This window comes from Sturnira hondurensis, unplaced genomic scaffold (genome assembly GCF_014824575.4).
Source record: "Sturnira hondurensis isolate 20B ecotype Veracruz unplaced genomic scaffold, ASM1482457v3 Scaffold0009125, whole genome shotgun sequence".
Taxonomy (NCBI): domain Eukaryota; kingdom Metazoa; phylum Chordata; class Mammalia; order Chiroptera; family Phyllostomidae; genus Sturnira; species Sturnira hondurensis.
In genome coordinates, this window is record NW_028081756.1 from 2,169,010 (window position 1) to 2,189,388 (window position 20,379).

At 46.5% G+C, this 20,379-nt stretch overlaps 1 protein-coding gene across 4 annotated transcripts in view; it reads left to right on the forward strand.

The window, feature by feature from the left end:
• The window catches only part of WDFY4 (WDFY family member 4), a 370,216-nt gene extending 355,045 nt beyond the window's left edge, over positions 1 to 15,171 (forward strand). For 3 of the 4 annotated variants that reach the window (XM_037056671.1, XM_037056673.1, XM_037056672.1), the window contains exons 55-62: positions 134 to 281; positions 1,319 to 1,503; positions 1,737 to 1,895; positions 5,543 to 5,722; positions 7,642 to 7,824; positions 10,202 to 10,286; positions 13,889 to 14,000; positions 14,738 to 15,171. In XM_037056671.1, coding sequence (XP_036912566.1) covers positions 134 to 281; positions 1,319 to 1,503; positions 1,737 to 1,895; positions 5,543 to 5,722; positions 7,642 to 7,824; positions 10,202 to 10,286; positions 13,889 to 14,000; positions 14,738 to 14,804 — 1,119 coding nt within the window. In that variant the 3' untranslated portion in view covers positions 14,805 to 15,171. The remainder of the gene's footprint in view (positions 1 to 133; positions 282 to 1,318; positions 1,504 to 1,736; positions 1,896 to 5,542; positions 5,723 to 7,641; positions 7,825 to 10,201; positions 10,287 to 13,888; positions 14,001 to 14,737) is intronic. The other variant, XM_037056674.1, reaches the window with a different exon arrangement.
• Positions 15,172 to 20,379: the final 5,208 nt, after the last annotated feature.

Consider the following 20,379-nt stretch of genomic DNA (forward strand, 5'->3'; position numbering starts at 1 on the left):
TTATGTCCACCCAGGTCAGGAACAAACTCAGCCCAGGCAGCTGCAACTTGCATGCACACAGCTCCTCTGACTGTCTGCCCCTGTCTACCTGTCTTCCCCTAAAACATGTATGCCTGTCATCTTGTCTCTCCAGCTCTTTACTAAACCCCACCCAGCCAGGACAGCTATGGGGAAGCCTTCATCTGGAAAGGATGTCTCCACATCTTTGAGCCTGCCTAGCCACCCACAGCCCTTTTTCTACAGCCTGCAGTCACTGCGGCCCTCCCAAGTCACAGTCAAAGGTGAGTATCTGGCCCTGCTTAGTTTGGCTCTCTGCTCCAGAGTTGCCCCATCAGTGACTGGCATTCTTCTGGAGCTTCGGGGGCACAGACTTTGGCAGGGGCTTTGGGTCCAACTGTGTATCTAGGTCTAGAAGGAATCTGGAAAGGCCTCTGCTCTGACAGTGTCCAGGATGAATTTCGTCAGACCCTGTGTGTCTGTCTATCTGAGACGCATACATACACCCCCCCTATTTCTCTTTCTCTTATTTTTCTCTTTCTCTCCATTTCATGCAAACATACACCCCTCCTTACCTTCAAAGCTGAATAGTCAAGTCTCAGGTTTCTCAAGGGAGGGCTGCAGCCTCCTGTCCTTTGTACCTGAAGTTTCTGCTTCTCCTGAGTAACCAGGTGGGCCTACAACCAGTTAACAAGAGCATGTGCCCTTGGGAAGATGGCCTGGGTATGAGTTCCAGCCCTGTCACTTCTTAGAGAAGCTGTGGGTGGGTGAATTCTGATATCTATGCCACCCTGGGATGTGCACTGATTTTGGGAAATCCCATTGCATGGAACATTCTGGTTCTGAGGAGTATAAAGTCAAGTTTGTTGTTGTTTTTTGCTCTGAAGTCCAAAAATGTGCCAAGTGTCCTTGGAACATACAGTCCTGCTAGACATGGTGCTTGGGAAAGGCAGGAAGGACAGAACCCCCCATGGCTCCTATTGTTTTGTGCGATCTGCCTCTACAACCTTGTCCCCTCCTTCTCTACCATCATCCCTTAAGAGACACTGAAGACCCATGTGGCCACATACTGAAGGTATTTACTATGTCAGGGATAGAACCTGGGACCAGAAGGTAGCCTCAGGGCCATGGAGCTTCTTGGGGGCCAGGATCTAATGCATCCCCTTGAGTAAGGCCTTGGGTTGAGGTGCCTTGCCAGTCATTCCTGCCTCGGTTCCTTCGTTGCTGAGTCCAGGTTTCCTGTACCTGGCTCCTTTCTGGGCCCAGCTAAAGGGGATATTGTCCTTTGACTATGAGCCCCACCATACTAACTGGGGGGCAGATATGTACCTTTTTTCTCTAGGCTCTGAGTCCCCCAAAGGTGCCATTGGCCACATCGTCCCCACTGAGAAGACAATCCTGGCGGTAGAGAAGAACAAGGTGCTGCTGCCTCCTCTCTGGAACAGGACATTCAACTGGGGCTTTGATGACTTCAGCTGCTGCCTGGGGAACTATGGCTCTGACAAGGTGAGTAGGCCAGTGAACCAGGGCAACCACAGGTCTCAGCCTCCTTCTGGATGGGGCAAAAGTGGTCAGGAGATGGGTGAGCCTAAAGTAAGCAGTCACCCATGGCCCATATCTTCCATGTAGCTCTGCCCCCAGCCTGGGAGTCAGAGGGTTCATGTGACTGTGCCAAGGGCACTTGTGGGCCGAGCCTCCAAACCCATTCCAAGGAAGTCTATCCTATTTGTCTTCCACAGATCCTGGTGACATTTGAGAACCTGGCTGCCTGGGGCCGCTGTTTGTGTGCAGTGTGCCCATCCCCCACGACAATCATCACCTCAGGGGCCAGCACTGTGGTGTGTGTATGGGAGCTCGATGTGGCCAAAGGCCGCCCAAGAGGCCTACACCTCAAGCAGGTACAGTGCCTGGGCAGGTATGGTGGCTTCGGCAGGTATAGTACGTAGCACAAGTGTACCTTGGGCAGGTACAGTGTTCTCACAGGCCCCAGCTTCCTGACTTCAGAAGCAGAGAATGAAGTGAGGCACAGAGGGTGGTATACAGCTCTGTGTTGTCAGGGCACCATTTCATGCCCATGCAGGTGCACAGGGCAGGTGCCTCCACACCTCAGTGCCAGTGAGACTCGTTTCTTTGCACTAGAGAACATGTTTGAGCATTTGCCATGGGCACATTTATAGGTAACCTTCACTTACATTTGTAGGTAACCTCACTTCATCCCCTCAACAGCTCTGTAAAGTAGGTACCATTGTCATTCCTATATTACTAATAGGGGAAAAAACAGGTGCAAGGAAGGTAAATGACTCATCCAAAATCACAGAGCCAGGAAATGAAAGACAAGAGTGGTGGTGGCAGGAGAGAAAAGCAGCTGGGCAGCGGGGTGGTCTCATCTCATAAACAGCTCTACTCCTAGTGATAAGCAGAATGCTCTTCACTGTTTGTGGAAGGCTCCACACATTAATCCAATTTGAAAAGCAGGCATTATTATTCTACTTTCAGAACTGATACTCAGAAAGGTCAAGTTTGCATTTAATCTAGGTTTGTCTAACTCTAAGCCCATGCTTTTTCCCTGTGTACGCTTGACCCTGCCCGAGAATATCACTAGGTTGCATTTCCAACTCTAAAATGGAATGCCTTTTTATATCTGTTTTGAAGTAACCATATAGCTCTAAAGTAACAAAAACCAAAAGTAATCATACAAAACAGACAATTTACCAGATTTCCTAAACTGAACATGTTTCACTGGAACTAATCCTGGGTTTCTGTGGGTGTTCCCAGGTCACCCCAGCACATGTGTAGTGCACACTGGGCACACAGTAACCACGAGGGAGTTCATCAGTCCTGCAGAGGTAGCAGCACCTGCTGAGAAGCAGCTGTGCAGGTCAAGTGCAGGCTGCCTTTCCTTGACTCTCAGAGGAGTCCCCCAAAGCCAACCTTGGAGCTCCCGCCCTTTTACATTTTCATGTTTCTCCATTTTATCCACTGCTATGTCAGAGGTCTGGGTTTTTATTCCGGACCTAAGTGAAGACACTGTGCATGTATCACTCTGTAGATTGCTCTCCTTTCCCAGCCACCAGCCTCAGGAGCCAGGGAAGCAACCTTTGCACCACTGCTCCAAGGTCTTGTTCACTGGTGAAGATACCCTGCACAAGCCCAGCATTGACAACATAAAATGTGACTTATCATGCTCTCCTTGTTCTAAAACAAGAGAAAAGAAGTATAGGAGTCCTGCACGTTCCTATTTCCTAGGCAAAATAAAATCCTTTATTATGTGCCTACAGAGGCTGACATGGAATTGGGGATCCCCTACACTACCAGCTGCTGGGCATTGGGGGCCTGCCCCCAAGTTATAAACAGAGAAGTCTTCATTAAATAGTTTCATAGTTTTTGAAAGTGTGTTATTTTAAAAGATATTACACCATTAAAGACAAATTTCAAATTTACTTCCAAGTAAAACAATTTTCTATAATCCTTATAGAAGTTTTCATTGTTGCATACTACCACTCCAGATGTACACATTTATACCATTCTGCAGATACCATTGTGTACATATGTTTATTCCATTTTCACCCAGCCTGTCAAATCATTTCCACTTTTCTACAGTCTCTATAATTTATATTTCATTTGTTCCATATTATTTTATTTGCATAAAATTACATTTCAATTGTTTTATGTCAATGTACCACAGTTCCATAAACTATTTCTTTTAAAACTAAACAATTGTTACCAAGCTTTAACTATTTTGAACAGTGCCACAGCAAATATCCTATGTAGATTGCTGTTTGCTTCTGATTGCTTCCTTAAAACAAATTTTTAAGGGAGCAGTAACATCATGCTTTCTTTAATAATTTTAGAGATTTATGGTACCTCCTCCAACCCTTAATTAGGAAGCCCCATCTTACCTCACCATATCTAGCAAAAAGAATTATTTTAAGAGGTTTTTATTTTATTTAACTTTTGCTACTTTAATTCTACCTACGATGCAATGAAGTTATTGTAACTGACCATGTAGAGAAGTATTATTCTGAGGAACAACAGGAACTGAATGAGGACACATTTAAAACTGCCGTCCACTTTCTCTGATTTCCCTGACCTTTCTACATGGGGTGGCGCTGGCTGCCTCCTAGTGCTTCAGTTAGGCAACAAGCCTTGTGTTGGTGGTCAGGGCCCATGTATGCAGGCTGGTTCTTCACTCTGCAGCTTCCCTTCAGAGAGCAGCAGATGTGGCTCTATTAACAAACAACAGGCTCAGAGCTCCTCATTCTGAACCCCCAGCCCTATTCCTGGGCTGCCTGGCCTTCACTCTTTGGAGTCACTGTCCCCTATGGTTAGAACTTAGTCGCCACACTTAGCTCATTCTGAAAAGACAACGAGAAAGCTCCTGTTAAATCCTCTGCTTTCTTCTATTCATCCAGACAGTTTCCATTTTCCCGAGATGACCCAATGTTCTTTTGTGGGTATTGGCCAGAACCTTTCCAGTACCATCTGGTTGTGCCGTGTTAGATTCTACCGAGGACAAACAGAAATCTGAGGCAGAACCTTTCATTGTTGTGACTAGGCAAAGTGACAGTTTTGACCCAAGTGAATGAGAGGTGGTCTGTGCAGAAGATGGGGGTTTACCACATTTCAGGCAGCCACCTCCACACTTCTCTGTCTGACTTCAGAGGGCAGAAAGCATGTGTGTGAAAAGCAGTTCACATCAGGCTTACCCGGAGCCTTTGGGACAGTTCTGGTGGCAAACACACCATTGCCAGTAGCAGTTCCCAACCCCCCAGGAACAAGCTCTTAGGGAACAAACCCTCTGGCCTGATATAGACATAAACCTTCCATGAGCCAGGCCAGACCCTGCACAGGCCATTCTGAGGAGCTAAGACTGAGGCCCTGAGTCACCCACTGCCACATGGCCAGACTGGCTATGAACCTGGATCCATTGGACTTGAAAAGTCATATCATTTTAACCATGACCTGAGTTCTCTGCTTTCTTTCAAGTTTAGATTCCAGGGTTGCATGCATTTTTGAGGTCCCTTTTTTTTCCATGCAAACTTGAATGTGTGTGAAAATTCTCCAGAAGGTTTGTGAAAACCTGAGTTTTGGGGCTCCACCCCCAGAGTTTTTAATTCAGTAGGTCTGGGTTAGGATCCAAGAATTTACATTTCTAACAAGTTCCCAAGTGATGTTTATGCTGCTGGTTGGAATGCACACATCATAAATCAGCACCCTTGTGTATTAATAGTAGCACGTGCTGCTTTAGGATGAGAGACAAACATGGGCAATACGGAACATAAGGCTCCTTTCAGTGTCTGCTTGGGTTATGATACCAATCCTCCCAGCTGGACCTCAATGCTGGAGACAGATGGAACTGAGGGGGCTGCCACAGATGCATAGACACACACATGCACACACATCCTACAGGCTTTGGAATCACTGAATCATTCCAAATCTCTTTCTTCATCTAGGGCCCAACAGTAAAAGGGAGGGTGGAGCATCTCACCAAGTAGCTGGATTGCTGGTCCTTTTCACAATCTGTGTTTCTGCCATGTGTCTCTAGGCATTGTACGGACACACACAGGCTGTCACATGCCTGGCAGCATCAGTCACCTTCAGCATCCTCGTGAGTGGCTCCCAAGACTGCACCTGCATCCTGTGGGACCTAGACCACCTCACTCATGTGGCTCGCCTGCCTGCCCACCAGGAAGGCATATCTGCCATGGCCATCAGTGACATCTCGGTATGGCCCCTCTTTCATAATGTCTATGTCCTTGACATTTCTGTGAGCCTGGATGCTTGCATGGTAGATGCTTCCCCTAGAGAAAATCCAGGGGCAGAGAAATGCTGACCACCCCAACATGCTGATAGGGCCCAAAATGTGTAGACCATTCTCTACACAGGCAGAAATGGAGTCATTAACATGTGTAGCATCTTGGTCTAGAGTTTACTTTTTGCTTTCATATTTTTCTCCCTCAGCACAGTAAGGGTAGTGGGAAGTTTCTGTTCTGGCACGGGCACCAGGAAGTTGGGGCAAGAAGTTGGCTTTGGTGAGGGGTCCAATGGACTTAACTAATTCAGCTCATTGACTGCAAATCAGTGTTGACTCAACTGGTGCCCCTGGTTTCCATGGCAGGAAGTGCTTATGCCTGTCTCTCTATGCTGGCCACCAAAGACAGACTTGTCAAGAGTTGTGTGTATGTGTATGTATGAGAGATAGAGGTAGATAAATACATATGTACATCTCGGTGGGGAGTTTCTCCCAAGCTTGAATCCACATCATAGGGCAGTGGTGTCAAATTCCTTTTCACCAGGGGCCACATCAGCCTTGCAGTTGCCTTCAAAGGGCTGAAATAATTTTAGGATTCTATAAATATAACTACTCCTTAACTGTTAAGGAGTTGAAATTACATTCAGCCCTTTGAAAGCAACTGTGAGGCTGATATGGGTCCTGGTGAAAATGAGCTTGACACCCCTGTCATAGGGTATAGAGTTCCCTGAAAATACAGAGGCTCTACATCTGCTATAGAAAACCCCAGGGCCCTAGGACATGGATACAGTAGGAAAGGGAGACATAGGGGAGGAAAGATGAAAGAGGAGATTTCTGGTCCAACTTTGGCTAAAAATGATTCCCCAGGTAGGCTTGAATCCAAAATGAATGTCACATGGACAGATGGAGGATAGATAAATGAATGGATAGGTGGATGGATGGATGGATGGATGGATGGATGGAATGGATGGATAGAAGGGTGGAAGGACACTGGGTAAATAGCTGAATGGGTAGGTGTATTGGGAAGGAGCCAGCCTTGATCTGTAATAAGTGACAAAACCCATAATGAGTGATGTGCCAGACATCAGAAAAGACTTACCAGGACAAATTATTGAACTCAACTTGTCCAGGATCCAACTTAGTTTACTAATTACCTGCTGGTCCTAGTGCTCAGTGCTGGGCAGACATGGTCCCTGGCCTCAGGAAGAGCATAGCAAACCATTGAGACAGGGACACAATGAAGCCCAGCTCAGGGAGGCTATGGAGGGCACAAAGCTGCCTGTATCCCTTCTGTGGGTAATAATGCAAGGCTCAAAGTCATGATTCTTTGAGTCCCTGTGACTGCTCTACTAGACACAAAAGTAGACAAGCACCTGAAGAGCAAACACACAGGATAGAAACATTTTAGAAGCTGCAGTGAGAAAATTGCTCCTCAGAAATTCTCTCCAGGTAGATACTAAATTTTATGAGCCACATGCAGTCATTTGAACATTTGTATTCTGCTCTATCTCAGGTAATGTCCAAAACTTCTTGGGGATAGGGTTGGCCAACCAGGTGTAAGCCCGGTGTCCAGAGCCAGAGGTAGACACTGCCAGGGAGAGAGTTGTGAGAGGAGTCCAAAAAGTGAGCCGGTCAATCGTGCAGGGAAAGCAGTACCCAAACATATGGTTACAGGGTACGAAAAGCTAGGAATTTACAGTTATAGGGAAGCAGAACATGCCTGTGAGTCAGCTGAGAAGAAGTAAATGTCTTAGCAGGTCTGGAGGTCCCTTGATTAGTCTTCAAAGGACAGTAGGGTGAGGGTGCTTGATGTACAAGCTGAGAAGCTGGACAAGTGTGTGATGGGCAGGCAGCAATCCAGCATGGAATGATGCCAAATCTCACTGCTACAGGGCACCATTGTCTCCTGTGCTGGAACCCATTTGTCCCTGTGGAATGTCAATGGACAGCCCCTGGCCAACATCACCACAGCCTGGGGCCCAGAAGGAGCTATAACCTGCTGCTGCATAGTGGAGGAGCCAGCCTGGGACTCAACCCATGTCATCATCACTGGAAGTCGAGATGGCATAGTCCGGGTAGGTGTGGCCTGGGCAGAATGAGGGCATCATAAAAGAAATGTGTTCATCTTTATTTGGCTCACTTCCTCCAAAGGTCTGAATCTGCAGCTGCATTTAAGACCGTTCTGGACCAGGTTCCTGTAGCAAGTGAGGGCAAGGACAAGGCTCTTTTCAGGCCAACAGTTAAATAAATTTAAAAATTATATATATAATATATATAGAGGGAGATAATCAAGAAACTATATATAATACATATATATATAGAGAGAGAGAGAGGGGAGAATATATAATATACATATCATATATATGTATATATATGGAGATCACCAAGAAAAAAATATAGAGAGAGAAAGAGAGGGAGACCATCAAGAAACTGAGAGGGAAATAAAAATACTGAGGTGAAAAGAACAGAATGGGGAAAACAAATTATAGATGATTTTTCTGAGGCCAACAGAAAAGATGAAGGGATGAGTAAATACATACATACATACATACATATATATACATATATACATATATATAATTTTATACATATATACACTCATATAATGAAGTAAATATTTATACAAGGTATGATAGTTGAATGCTCAGATGCACAAGAACAAAGCCCAGTGACAAAAAGAGATATTTGGACTATCTATTAATCCATTTACTCAGTTTCCCATCCATTCACTAATTAATCTACCCATCCAACTTTTTATCTCTCTCCTTACTCATCTATTCATCTAGCCAGCCATTTGTTCATCGAATAAAAGATCCACCCACCTACCCTTTTATCTCTGCTTCCTTCCATCCTTCCTTCTTTCCTTCCTGCCTCCCTACCTTTTTCTTTTCATACATCTTTCTGTCCTTTCATCTATCCTTCCATCCATACATCCATGAATCTATTCACCCACTCAACTATTTGTCCAACTACTCATTCATCTATCCATCCATTTATCTATTCATCTACATAACAGTTATTGAACTCTGGCTCTGTGCCAATCACTTTATACAAGCCATAGGACACACAGAGAGTAATGATAAATATGTCATTGTCTTCAAGATGCTCAAATTCTAGAAGTGTAGACAAACAGAAAATACATGTATGTGGCTTATCCTGTAATTAAGATAATCAAAATGTGCCATGGATCCTCTGAGGAGAGCCATGAAGAGGGAGACCATCATGGAACTGAGAAAGAAAGAGAAACACTGAGGTGGAAAGAAATGGATGGGGAAAAAACAAAATATAGGTGATTTTTATGAGACTGAAAGAAGAGATGAAGGAATGAGTAAAGATAAACAACTAAGAGGCTTACTCAAAAAACTCTCAATTGAATTTAACAGTTTATGAAAGGAAATATTAATCAAATACTACAAGATATTCAACAAAATGCCCATTGAATTCTACAAGCATTTCTGAGAGCTCTCTGTGTGCCAACCTGGTCTTGCCCTCTGAGGCCCTCCTCAGTCTCAGAGTAATCATGGAGATGATGCTTCAAGAAGCAGAATGGATAACATGGTGGACATAGCAACAGGAGAATGGACTTATCTCCAACAGAGACATCAGAGAAGGGGGCATTTCAACCAATTTCTGAGGATAAGAAAAATTCAGAGAATATGGAGAAGGCCATGCTGGATGAGGGGCCAGTGTGTATGAACAGGAGACAAGGCTGAGGAGTGTTCCCTGAGAAGACCCTCTACAGGACCCCAGTGGGCTGTGAGGGGCACAGAATCTGTGCAGAGATCAGGGTATCATGAGCTGGCTGGAATGTGAAGTGGGGTATGGTCCACACCATGGGTCAATCAGAGAAGCCTGGCTGGCTGAGCATGAAGTACATTTTTTCCATGGGCCCACCACTCATTTTGCTTGGTAACTGAGCTCTTGATATGGCACAGCAGCATTTAAATGGAAGCTGGTCCTTATCCTTCAGCAGCAGAAAGTCCAGACTCAGCAAAATGAGAAGCCATATGTGGTCAGCCTGAGGGAATAAAGGCCAGGCAGCACACTTTGGGACTGAGGGCTAGATACAGAGGACAGGGAGGCCCGGTGGCTGAGTGGTGGAGGAGGCCTTCAGAGATGGTGGCAGAGGGACAAGATGGCATTAGCCATGTAAAATGATAATAAACTAGCTGCTGAGTCCCAGCAGGTAAAGGGTTGGGGGGAAATATACTATGCACATGAGGTGGAGAGTAAACTCGTTCAAGCTGCAACCATATTTGGCTAACCCTTTGCACATGGAAGCTGGAGCCCAAGTAACCTTTTTGCCAAGAATCCATTACTATCAGAGGTGAAAAGGAGCCATGCATTTTCCCCTTCCCTGAAGGATCCCCAGGTATGAAAGGATGAGAAGGGCCCTGGGCCTGCAGACAGGATCATTTCCCCAGCCCATGGTGTTATCTGTTTTCTGGGCAGATTTGGAAGACTGAGGACGTGAAGATGTCTGTTCCTGGGCTGGTAGCCCCACAGGAGCCCTCAGCTCAGCCTGCCAGCCTGAGAGGTAACTGACCTGCTAGGGGTGCATGCAAGGTGCCTTTGCCTTGCTCAGGCCTCCATCTCTCCCCTCCTCAGCCTGAGGGTTGTGGCTCCACCCAGGCTTTCAGAGCCAAGGGAAGCCATTGCCAAAGGCTGGGGAGACAGAAACACAGTTTACTGTGACATGCTGGTGGAAAGTGAAGCTGCATGGAGAAGCTCTGTTGAGTTCCTACCTCATCTTGCAGGAACCACTGAGCTCTGGGGTGCTGCTTGGATATGTGAACAGTGGTGGTGGCAATGGTCAGGGCCTCCTGAGCATCAGGAGAAGGACACAACTCACAGAGCTTAATCTGATGATATCCATCTGCCTGGAGGACTCTTCAATGTCAAACTCCTTGCCCAGGGCCTGGGTCCAGTTGTCTACTTGCCTGGAGAGCCAGGCTACAGACAAGAGCAGGGAGGGACCTTGCCTTATCCACAGGGAGAGGGAGTAGTTCCGTAGGCCCCAGCCTGCCCTTTTAATTCTGGTTCAAGCCAACACATTCCCCATGACAAATTCCTCAACTTGGCTCTGAGGGTTGTCTGCACCTGCATCACTCAGGAGGTTTATTAAGACATAGACCAGGTTCTGTTCTTAACCCAACTCCTGGGGAAAGATTGGATTTGTTAGACCTTCTGTGTCTATCAAGTCCCCAAAGTGCACCAAAGTGAGAGAACTACTCTTCTGGAAGAGAGCCCTCTTTGAGTTGCAGTGGAGGTGACTGAAGTAAGAAAATCTGCTCTACCTTCTGCTGTCATGACCACTGGCTCTGTTGTCACCATCATTACAGAGCTGTGAGGGTGAGAGCTGACCACAAGCAGTTTCACTGTGTACACTTGCCATGCATTCTCTCACTTCTCATGGCAGTCCTATGAGGTAGATATTACTATAGCAGCCATATGAGAGATAAAGAAACTAAGGCACACAGGGGTTCAGTAACTTGTCCAAAGTTACTCAGAAGCATATGAGTACTATCATTCTCACTTGTGCTGCCACCAGAGCAGATGTGACCTCTGCCAGTTAATATCAGCACAGGTAGTGACTACTATGTAACCACCACCACCAGACTTTCTCTCTAAAATGAGTACAAGCACAGGCCTCACTGTCACAGCTATCACCTCCCAGTGGCCCCACTGCCACCTAATCCTATGAAGCCTACCTTTCCTAGAACTGTGCTCATCAAAGATTCTGGCCCAGAACAGAGACATCTTTCTTGGTGCCTTTGATGGAAGGAGACATTCTACTAGGAAGTGAGAATTCTGTCGTTATGAGGCCTGCTGATTTGTTCTGCACCCAGACCCATAACTAACCGCTGGAGAGAATTTTCCAGATTGCTGAGGGTTGCCTTTGGAAAAGAGTAGCCATATTCAATTAGTTTATTTCTAAAATGTACTCTGTACTTCCTTGATTAATTTAGTTGTAGATTTATGTATTCTTTCTTCACACAAGCTCACAGATATTACTCAGCTCCTACTAGGTTCTAGGCTGTGCATGGGAATAATTTGCTTCAAAATAATACTATCTGGGAGCCCTCATCAACAATCTGGGCTGACCCAGAGTAGTGACCTCAAAAGGATTCACAATCAGATTCAGTTCACTAGTCCTAGTATCTCTAAGGCCCTTCAGGCCCACAAGGAATCAGCCTATCTCACAAAAGACAGGTGAGGCTTAGGCAAGGAACTCTCAGCTCTTCTTTGGAGAGCAGCCAGCAAACATTCTCCCCTATTTCCACCTGTTTGGAAGGGATAAAGCACAAGGTTCTTCTTCTCTAGACTGCTTGAGAAGCAGTTCTGTGGTGTACCTGGATGAGAGCATGCCACTCTAGTCTACAGCTCTACTGTCCTCTTCTGAAGCTATCAAGGCCCAGTAAGCTAAGCTCAGCTGATGGTTGATAAATGGATGTCCAGGCAAGAATGCTGGCTGGATGAGTTGGTGGAAGGGCAGATGAACAAAGGGCACCTCAGAGACACTACATTGGTTCTCAAAGTGCCGGTGGATTCATGGGTTTCTACTCAGGATCAAGAGTTGGGGTGAGGCTGTGTTTATTGGTAATGAGGACTACTGAGATGAGAAGCAGGAAAGTAGCTTCTAGACCTACCTTTCTCTGGCCCTCAATTTCCCTTTCTGTCAAGTGGAGGTATTTTCTGTATATCCTAACTTGCATAGAGATGAAGACACAAAAAATTATAGACATAAACAAGAACCTACTCAACAAAATGTAGGTAATTACTGTCATTTTCTCAGACCTCTAAGAAACTGTTCCCATAATATACCAGCTGATGACATTAGGGAACTTACAAGCTGGCTTCAGGCCAGTGGGTCCATGTACTTTTCTTGTTGTTTAACCTGATGTGTGGTCAACACTTCCCCATAGATTTAAGTGCCAAGATGTGGTTACAGTTCACAGGAGGATTAGGATAAAATAACAGGAGGGCACAGAGATAGTCATAAAAATCAGGCTGAGCTACAATTTAGAGTTAGCAAACCCATGTGCAAATCTACTAACCTAAGCCAATGGAGGTCTTGTTGTTCTTATAACATTGTTCAAAACTGTTTTGCTGGAAAGGACCAGTACTGGGTATGACACATAAATATTTGCATATGTGTTCTCCTGTTGTGTATATTACTATATTCCTCAAATGTCAAAAGGGGGAAAAAAAGGAGATCCTTGAAGATATTAAAGGAACTGTGTGTGTGCACATATAATCTAACTTCTGTCTGGAATTCACTTCTTTGCCATTGGCAGCAGGAAGAACCCAGTTCAGCACAATTTATTTAGGGAATACCTCATAGATTTTTATTCAATCTGGTATATAAAAAGTGCTCAGGGAAAGTTGGTTGTTTGGACTTTTCCACAAACACAAACAGGGCACGTGCATTTCCTGGTGCACAGGCCTATCTGCATGCACAAGGAGCCATCCTCCACCCCTGACTGGGGACAGCTGGGGCAGCTGCATCATCCTTCCCTGACTCCTGCCAAGTGACTGCGCAGGGACAGATCCAGCTCATGTCTTCCCATCTCACTCTCCACATTGAAGGAATTACTGTCTGCCCCCAAATGTGGCCATTAAAATGAGTAAAGTAACAATCATTGAGTTATACTTTTGAAAAAACATTCTCGGCATTTAATTATCGGCGGTGGTGTGAGAGGATTTAGATAAGTTGATAAAGTCAACTTTATGTAATTTATTTTCACTAGGCAATTATGGGCTGCATTACCTCCCGACAGCAAGGTATTGTGGGGCATGTTATTAAGCATAAAGCCAGTAAACACTGATGAACAATTTTGCTGAACTAGGCATGCAATTTAGAAAGCAATAATACACAAATCCAATTTGGTACACAATGGATACCACAGCACGTCAGCACATGTAACTATCACAGCCTGCAAATTAAATTGGGGCGGCCCTTTTTGCAACAGCACAGGCCAAGATTAAGTATATTTTCCCCCTCAATTTAACAAGTTGCTGACCACAAATATAAATATGTGTGTATGTGTTTGTGGCCCTCTGTGTACACAGATGTACACATGTATGTGTGTGAAGCCACTTGGGTTTTCTAACTACATTCTCATGTGATCCCCACAGGCCACAGGTGGGAGAAGAATCTTGCCCTGTGCAGAGAGCTGGACATCAGTGTTGCTTTGACTGGAAAGCCCAGCAAGACCAGCACTGCTGTGACAGCTCTGGCCATGTCCAGGTAACCACAGCTTGCCTCCTTGAGTCCTCCAGCAGAGGGTGCTGTGGCCACCCTAGGAAAGTCTGTGTTTCTGCTCAGGAGCCTTATCCTGAGAAGTAGCCTCAGAACAGCAGATCAGGTGGGCGGGCCATGCACAGGATTCAGGCCAGGTGACCATGTATGGCTATAGGAATTGTCTCTTAACACATGCATGTTTCTGCCCTCTCTCACTGAATATCCATGAAATCATAAAGAAATCCAAAGATTAAAGTATATTGCTTTCCTAAAGAGGAAATTTTTCTTGAGGGCCACTGCCAATTGTAATATTTGAGGTGATAATTATCCTATATTACAGAAAATGCCTTTCCAGGGCTCTAAACAAATGTGGAACAGCCAGTATCAGACGCACCACAGGGTCCTGGTGGAGCAGGGCCTCTCACAGGACAGTACAGGAGGCAGCTGGAAGTATTGGAAAGAAAAAGCCAGGGCTTGCTCCCTGGGGCCCAAGCTTCTTGGATAATCCCCCTGTGCTTTGGGAGCCACAACCCTCTTAGTTCAAAAGTACCTCCCATTACCCCACAGAGTCAAAACATTCTCCAGTCTTCCTGCTCTCTCCACTGCTTCAGGTGGAGGCCAGGTGCAGGCTCCAGGTGTCCCTGACTGAAACTTCCATGTTGGCAATTTCCTGATTGCCCACTGGGATGAGCGGAACCACAGGCTTGACTCTAACACTCCTGCCTATTCTTTTTCTTCCTCAGAAACCAGACCAAACTCCTTGTAGGTGACGAGAAGGGGAGAATATTTTGCTGGTCTGCAGAAGGGTAGGAAGAAGGAGATGGTGGTGGCCCTGGCCTGGCAGCCATGGCAGCTGCTAGGATGACGCAGTGCCTGGGCGCAGGGGAAACCTCAGGGTTTCCACTCCGTATGACCACTGAAGAAGGGCCAGTGGGGCTACGACCTTGGATGGTACAAGGATGCGCATTTACAAACAAATGAGAGCTTGTTTGGGGGTTCCGGGGAGCAGTACACTGGAAGCCCAGATTCTTGGATGCCACCTGCACACGAAAGCACATAGGTCTCACCTTTCCAAAGAGCTTATTGCACTGAAAAAAAAAATGTATTGCTTACTGGAAACTATGGGAAAATATTGTATTGTCTTGGTGTTATTAAAACAACTATTTTCCAATATAAAGAGCTCTTGAGTTTAAAGTTGCCACCCTTTTCCAGTTAGGTATTTGCATCTTTATTCTGAGATAGGCAGGAAGGCCCCAGGGAAACACCACCCTTCTTCAGCATTCCTCAACCCTTGGAATTTGGCTTCTCCAGAGTGGTCTTGCCCATCATGCAGAGCCTCACGGAGAGTGAGCGGCCACTCTCAACATGCTTCTGTGGCTAAGGCACAGGGGTTAATGACACTGCCCACTGCAAGCACAGGGAAGTCAGCTTGGAGCGGCACAACACCTAGGCCTGCCTGCCTTGTCTCTGCACCCATAGCAGGTGGTGAGTCCTGGCCAGGCCCTTGCTTGGCAGGCTCTTCCCAGAACAAATACTTACATGGAAGTTAAGGGCCATAGCCCACATGTTGATTTTGAGCTGGAGCTCATCCTGGGAAAATCTGACAGCTATGTAATTTTTGTTCTACATGTGAAAATTCATGGCAAATAGGTAGTTAGTCCCTCTGAGGAATTTAGTACCCTCCAGTGTTTGGGTCACCCTCAACTCAGTTGCTGGGCATTGAAGGACTCACCCTCTCTCTGATGTCTTCTTCCCACCCCAGGCCTCAGAACTCCTTGAAGGAAATTTACCTGCCTCTCCATATCAAGCCCTGGCCGGTGCAGAGGGACTTGGGTGGCTCGGCTCCTCAGCATCATCTACCCTCCCTGAGACTTTTCCTCTGGGGAATCCAAATCATCCCCATATCCTTCTAGCCATGTAGAGGCCCCACAGGCTGATACCACCCAATCTAGCATATGCCTGGGAATGGCAATAAAATGGAGTTGGTGTCTTATGGCCGGGGTTAATTTAAAGAAAAATGGGAAAGAAGCTATGTCTAAAATAGAGAGTAAGGGACTATTAGAAAATAGGGGCCTATCTGTAAACTTTCAGGTATTTGAAAAGGGGAAGGTGGAGGAAGAGACACCTGTCAAGTTCAGGGCACTGACTCTGGGTGAGAAGGGCTGACCCCAGGCCAAGGAGAGCCACCCCCTGCACTATCTGCCTGCACTATTAGCAGACAAGCCATTTGCAATCTCCTCGTCCATCTGGAGCTACATCAGAAGATCATAAATTGAAGAGTGGAGAGCACAACTCCCCAGGAAGGCCAGGAGGGGCCATAAACATCAAGGATGGGCCCGCTGTCATGTTTCACACCTGTTCCAAAACACAATTTGCAGCATTTGTCCAAGGCTGAATGGTCTGCTGGTCCATAGCTTCTCTTGGGCACATTCATTCAACAAGCATTTCCTGAGTCCTGCCTTTTGCTTCCCAATACCATGGGAAGATGGGGGGGACACTCTTAGGTCTTGTTGCTGGAGTCTGTGCAAACAAGACTTGACTTCAGGTGGAGAAGCTACAGGGAGAGATATCTCATGCCCTAGGGGAGACACAGGTGGCATTCTAGCTGTCTTCTTTCACTTGTCTGTCATGGACCAAAGGCTGGGCACTTTAAACAATGGAGTTGTCTCACTATTCTGGAGGCTAGACACCTAAGGTGTCAGCAGGGTTATTTCCTTTTCTCTATCTTTGTCTTTTCCCTGTGCCCTCACAAAGGGTCTTCCCTTTGTAACTGTGTCCAGATTTCTTCTTTTTATAAAGACATCAGTCAGAATGGATTGGGTCCCACCCTAATGATGTCATTTTAACTTAATTACCTCCTTAAAGATGCTATCTCCAAATACGGTCACATTCTGAAATACTGGGGATTAGGACATCAACATACAAATTCTAGAGACACAATTCACTTTATAACACTGACTGAAGGGGGTAGCCCTAGAACAAGACCTGGGAGAACAGATATAACTTGGCCTTGTTAGGATGAAGAGTAAGGCATTACAGGAAGAAGAGACAGCATTGACAAACACACAGGGCACAAGGGGCTAGAAGTAGAATGAGCAAATGGGCAAAGATGGAGGGCCAGGTGGAGGCTGGCATCAGGAGAGGCTATTGCTCTGAGGCTTTGGGGGGTGGAGGCAGGTGATGGGGCAAGGTGAGTGGGAGTGATGGGAAAAGATAGACCATCCACCCCATAGAACTATATTCCCAGTGCCCAGCTCATAGAAGATGCTCCACAAGTGTTGCTTTAGTATATGAATATGCAGATGAATGAATGAGCCGTGGTCACAGACATTCCAAAGCTGGTGATTCTGGGAGTAAAAAAGTATCTCTGAGTGATGGCAGGTCCAGGCAGCAAGCCTTTCATAGTGGGGTAAAGCAGAATGGAGTGAAGAAAGTGGGGAGAGACTCAAGGAAACTGGTGGGGTGTCATAGTCTGGGACCAGGATGTTGCAGGGGATGATGCCAGCAGCTGGAGAGTAAACTAGTGCCATCCATGGAGCTCGGAGCATAAGAGGCAACCATGGGGAGAGGAGAGGGCATTAGGCAGAATGTGCTCAGAGAAGGAGGCAAAGGAGGATTGCAGAAGACAGGTTCACTGTCAGGGCCCTCCTGCATCTGTCAGGTATGAGTCAGGTGACTGACTGGGAGCAGCCTCTTTCTGTGCGGCACTAAAGCGAGATCCTGGCATTTCACTAGGGCCTATGGCGCAAACCTCCAGGACCAGTTTTCTGATACCTGGAGGAGGAAGGTGCTCCACACACAAATCCAGAGGGAACGGGGGACACCCAGGGCCTTCACTGCAGACCTGGTCATACTGTAGGCTCCAGTGGGGTTAGAAACAGAGTCTGCTGGGGAGACAAACAGAGCAGGCCTGGGATGGGGGCATGGAGACCAGGCCCAGGGTCTAGGTCTTTTAGTGCTGAGACTAAAGTTTCTTGGCAAGTAAGGGAATAGTTGGTTTCTGCTGGTCTCAGTATTTCAGAAGCTGGCCAGCCAGGACAGGAGTCTTTGATGGTTGTCAGTGATTGAGAGCAGTCCAGGGCAGAGGCCTGAGGGTAAGGGAGGGGAGGGAGAGAGCAGGCTCTACGCCAAGGCCCCCAGCAGAAGAACAGACTGGATCAAAGGTCAGGTGCTCTGGCTTCTTGGGCCAAGCTGCAAGGGCCACGTGGATCCAGGCATGCCAGAATCCCAAATCCAGCGGGGACCAGAAGACCCCAGAGCTGGGTCCGTGCAAAGCTGTCCAACCACAGCTTGGTCCAGAGAGTGAATGTCAGGACTGGTGTCTGCAATGAGGGTCAAGAATAAGAGCAAGGTCTGATAGCCAGGCAACCTGAGCCCCATTCCCTATGTCCTCACTTCCTGCCAATATTAGCCTCACTTTCCACACGTATAAAATTGAATTCCAGAGTCTACCTGATGGTTTGTCATGAAATTATAGTCATATCTGTTTATTTTATGGAAGGATGAAGCCAACGACACACTGACTATCCCTGACACTATGTAGCCTTCAACAAATCACTTACTCATTCACTCACCAGTGTTTTATCTTGCAGATCCAGGCCCTTTGGCAGGCTCTGGGGACAGAGAAACATGTGCTGTGCTTGGAAAAGTTCTCTACCTGGGCTGGGGAGAGGCACAGACAAAACATGAGAGGAGGCATGCTTTTGTGCCTAGAACTATACCAGACTAGAGCAGGAATGCTCACATAGGGATGGTACTGCTTTTGGAACATCTAGAATACAAGTCCAGTCTTAGACTCCTGATGCCCCAGACTCTGGACCCACTGGCTAGAGCAGAAGCCACAGCCTGCATGTGGAACCATTTTTTAGGTGGTGCTGATACAAGCTCCAGGATCCTTACTTAGAGGTACTTTGGAGTGGATGGTGACAGGACAGCATGAGGATGAAATTATTTGCCTACTGCTGCCCACCCTACAGTCTCAGGACAGGTGACTCATGATGGGCTTTCCTGGCTTCAAGGATCAGGGACCCCAATTCCACTCACTTCCATGAGCTCAGCCTGAAACAGCAGCCAGGCCCAGCTCTCTCCCAGCTGAGCTTCTTCCTATCATATCTTCTTAATAACCGTGAGGCTAGTTCCTACTCTGACCCCACCACTAGGATGGCTGAGCATCCCCCGTCTTGCCTCCACCAACAATGCCGTAGACCTTGCTCCCACCCTGGGAAGTCTCAGCTTTCTTCATCCAAACAAGTGCTTCTTTCCCGCCCATCCATCATGACAATGCTTACCCTGGCCTCTCTCTGTGCTCTGAGCTCCAGGGAGAGAAATCCAGGCCCCCTGTTCCACTCAGGACAACTGCCTCCTGCAAAGAGGCAGAGAACTTGAGATTGGATTTGAGTACATTAACATGTAGCCAAGCAGAGTACATTTAAGGAGAAATAGAGCTCTTCATATGAAAATCTTGATGAGATTTGTTTAGCATAAAATCAAATCTCTCTCAGCCCAAACCAGTTTTGCTTTAGTAAGTTCTAGGTACACATGACAGGCCAGGATCTGGTGTGTGTGTGCTCACATAAGAGTATGTGGTTTCCATTTCACTGTTATAGGCTGTTGCTTCAGTACCTTCATAGACATTTTAGTAAACAGGGTTCTCCAAATTGTCTCCTTCCCCCATATCTCTGAAAGCTCTAAGAACACTCCGTTGCCCTGCACTGAGATCTCTTTCTGCCCCCAAACTAATTGATACAGGGACACCCTTTGTCCAAGACCCTTCACTACCATTTGCCAAAAATGCTTTGTCATAAATAAATCACTCAGCTAAAGATTCAGAGTACTCGATGCCCCAGTGCTGTGGAGAGCACACATGGCAGCCCTGCAGTTGCCACACAGGCATCAGGCACTGACATCAGTGTGGTGACTTTTGTTAACTGTCAATTCATGCAATCATTCATTCATTCATACATCCAGTCATTCAGTCACTAGCATTTCCCAAGGATTCACTGAGTGTTCTAAGCCAGGCTAGGCCTGATGGAGAGAGGCTAAGTCTGGACACAGATGCCTGAAACTTAACTCCTAAGATGAGTTTTCTCAGTCCCTTACCACCTTCATGGTTTTTCTACCTGACTTGTATCAATTATAAGTACCTTCATATTGTCTTTAATTTCACTCATTTGTTGTAATGTCTTTGAAATCACAGTTTGTATGTACAGTCATTTTTTCCAGGTACACAAAAAATATGGAAAAAACAACCCTCGTCCTTGCACCCCTTATAATCACCTTATGGTCTTGAGGTCCCAGAGGCACATTTTAGGAAACACTGTTCTTACCCAGGGTTTGGGACGGGTACTGTGTTTTGCTCAGGGAGCAGCTGGCCCAGAGAAGCCCT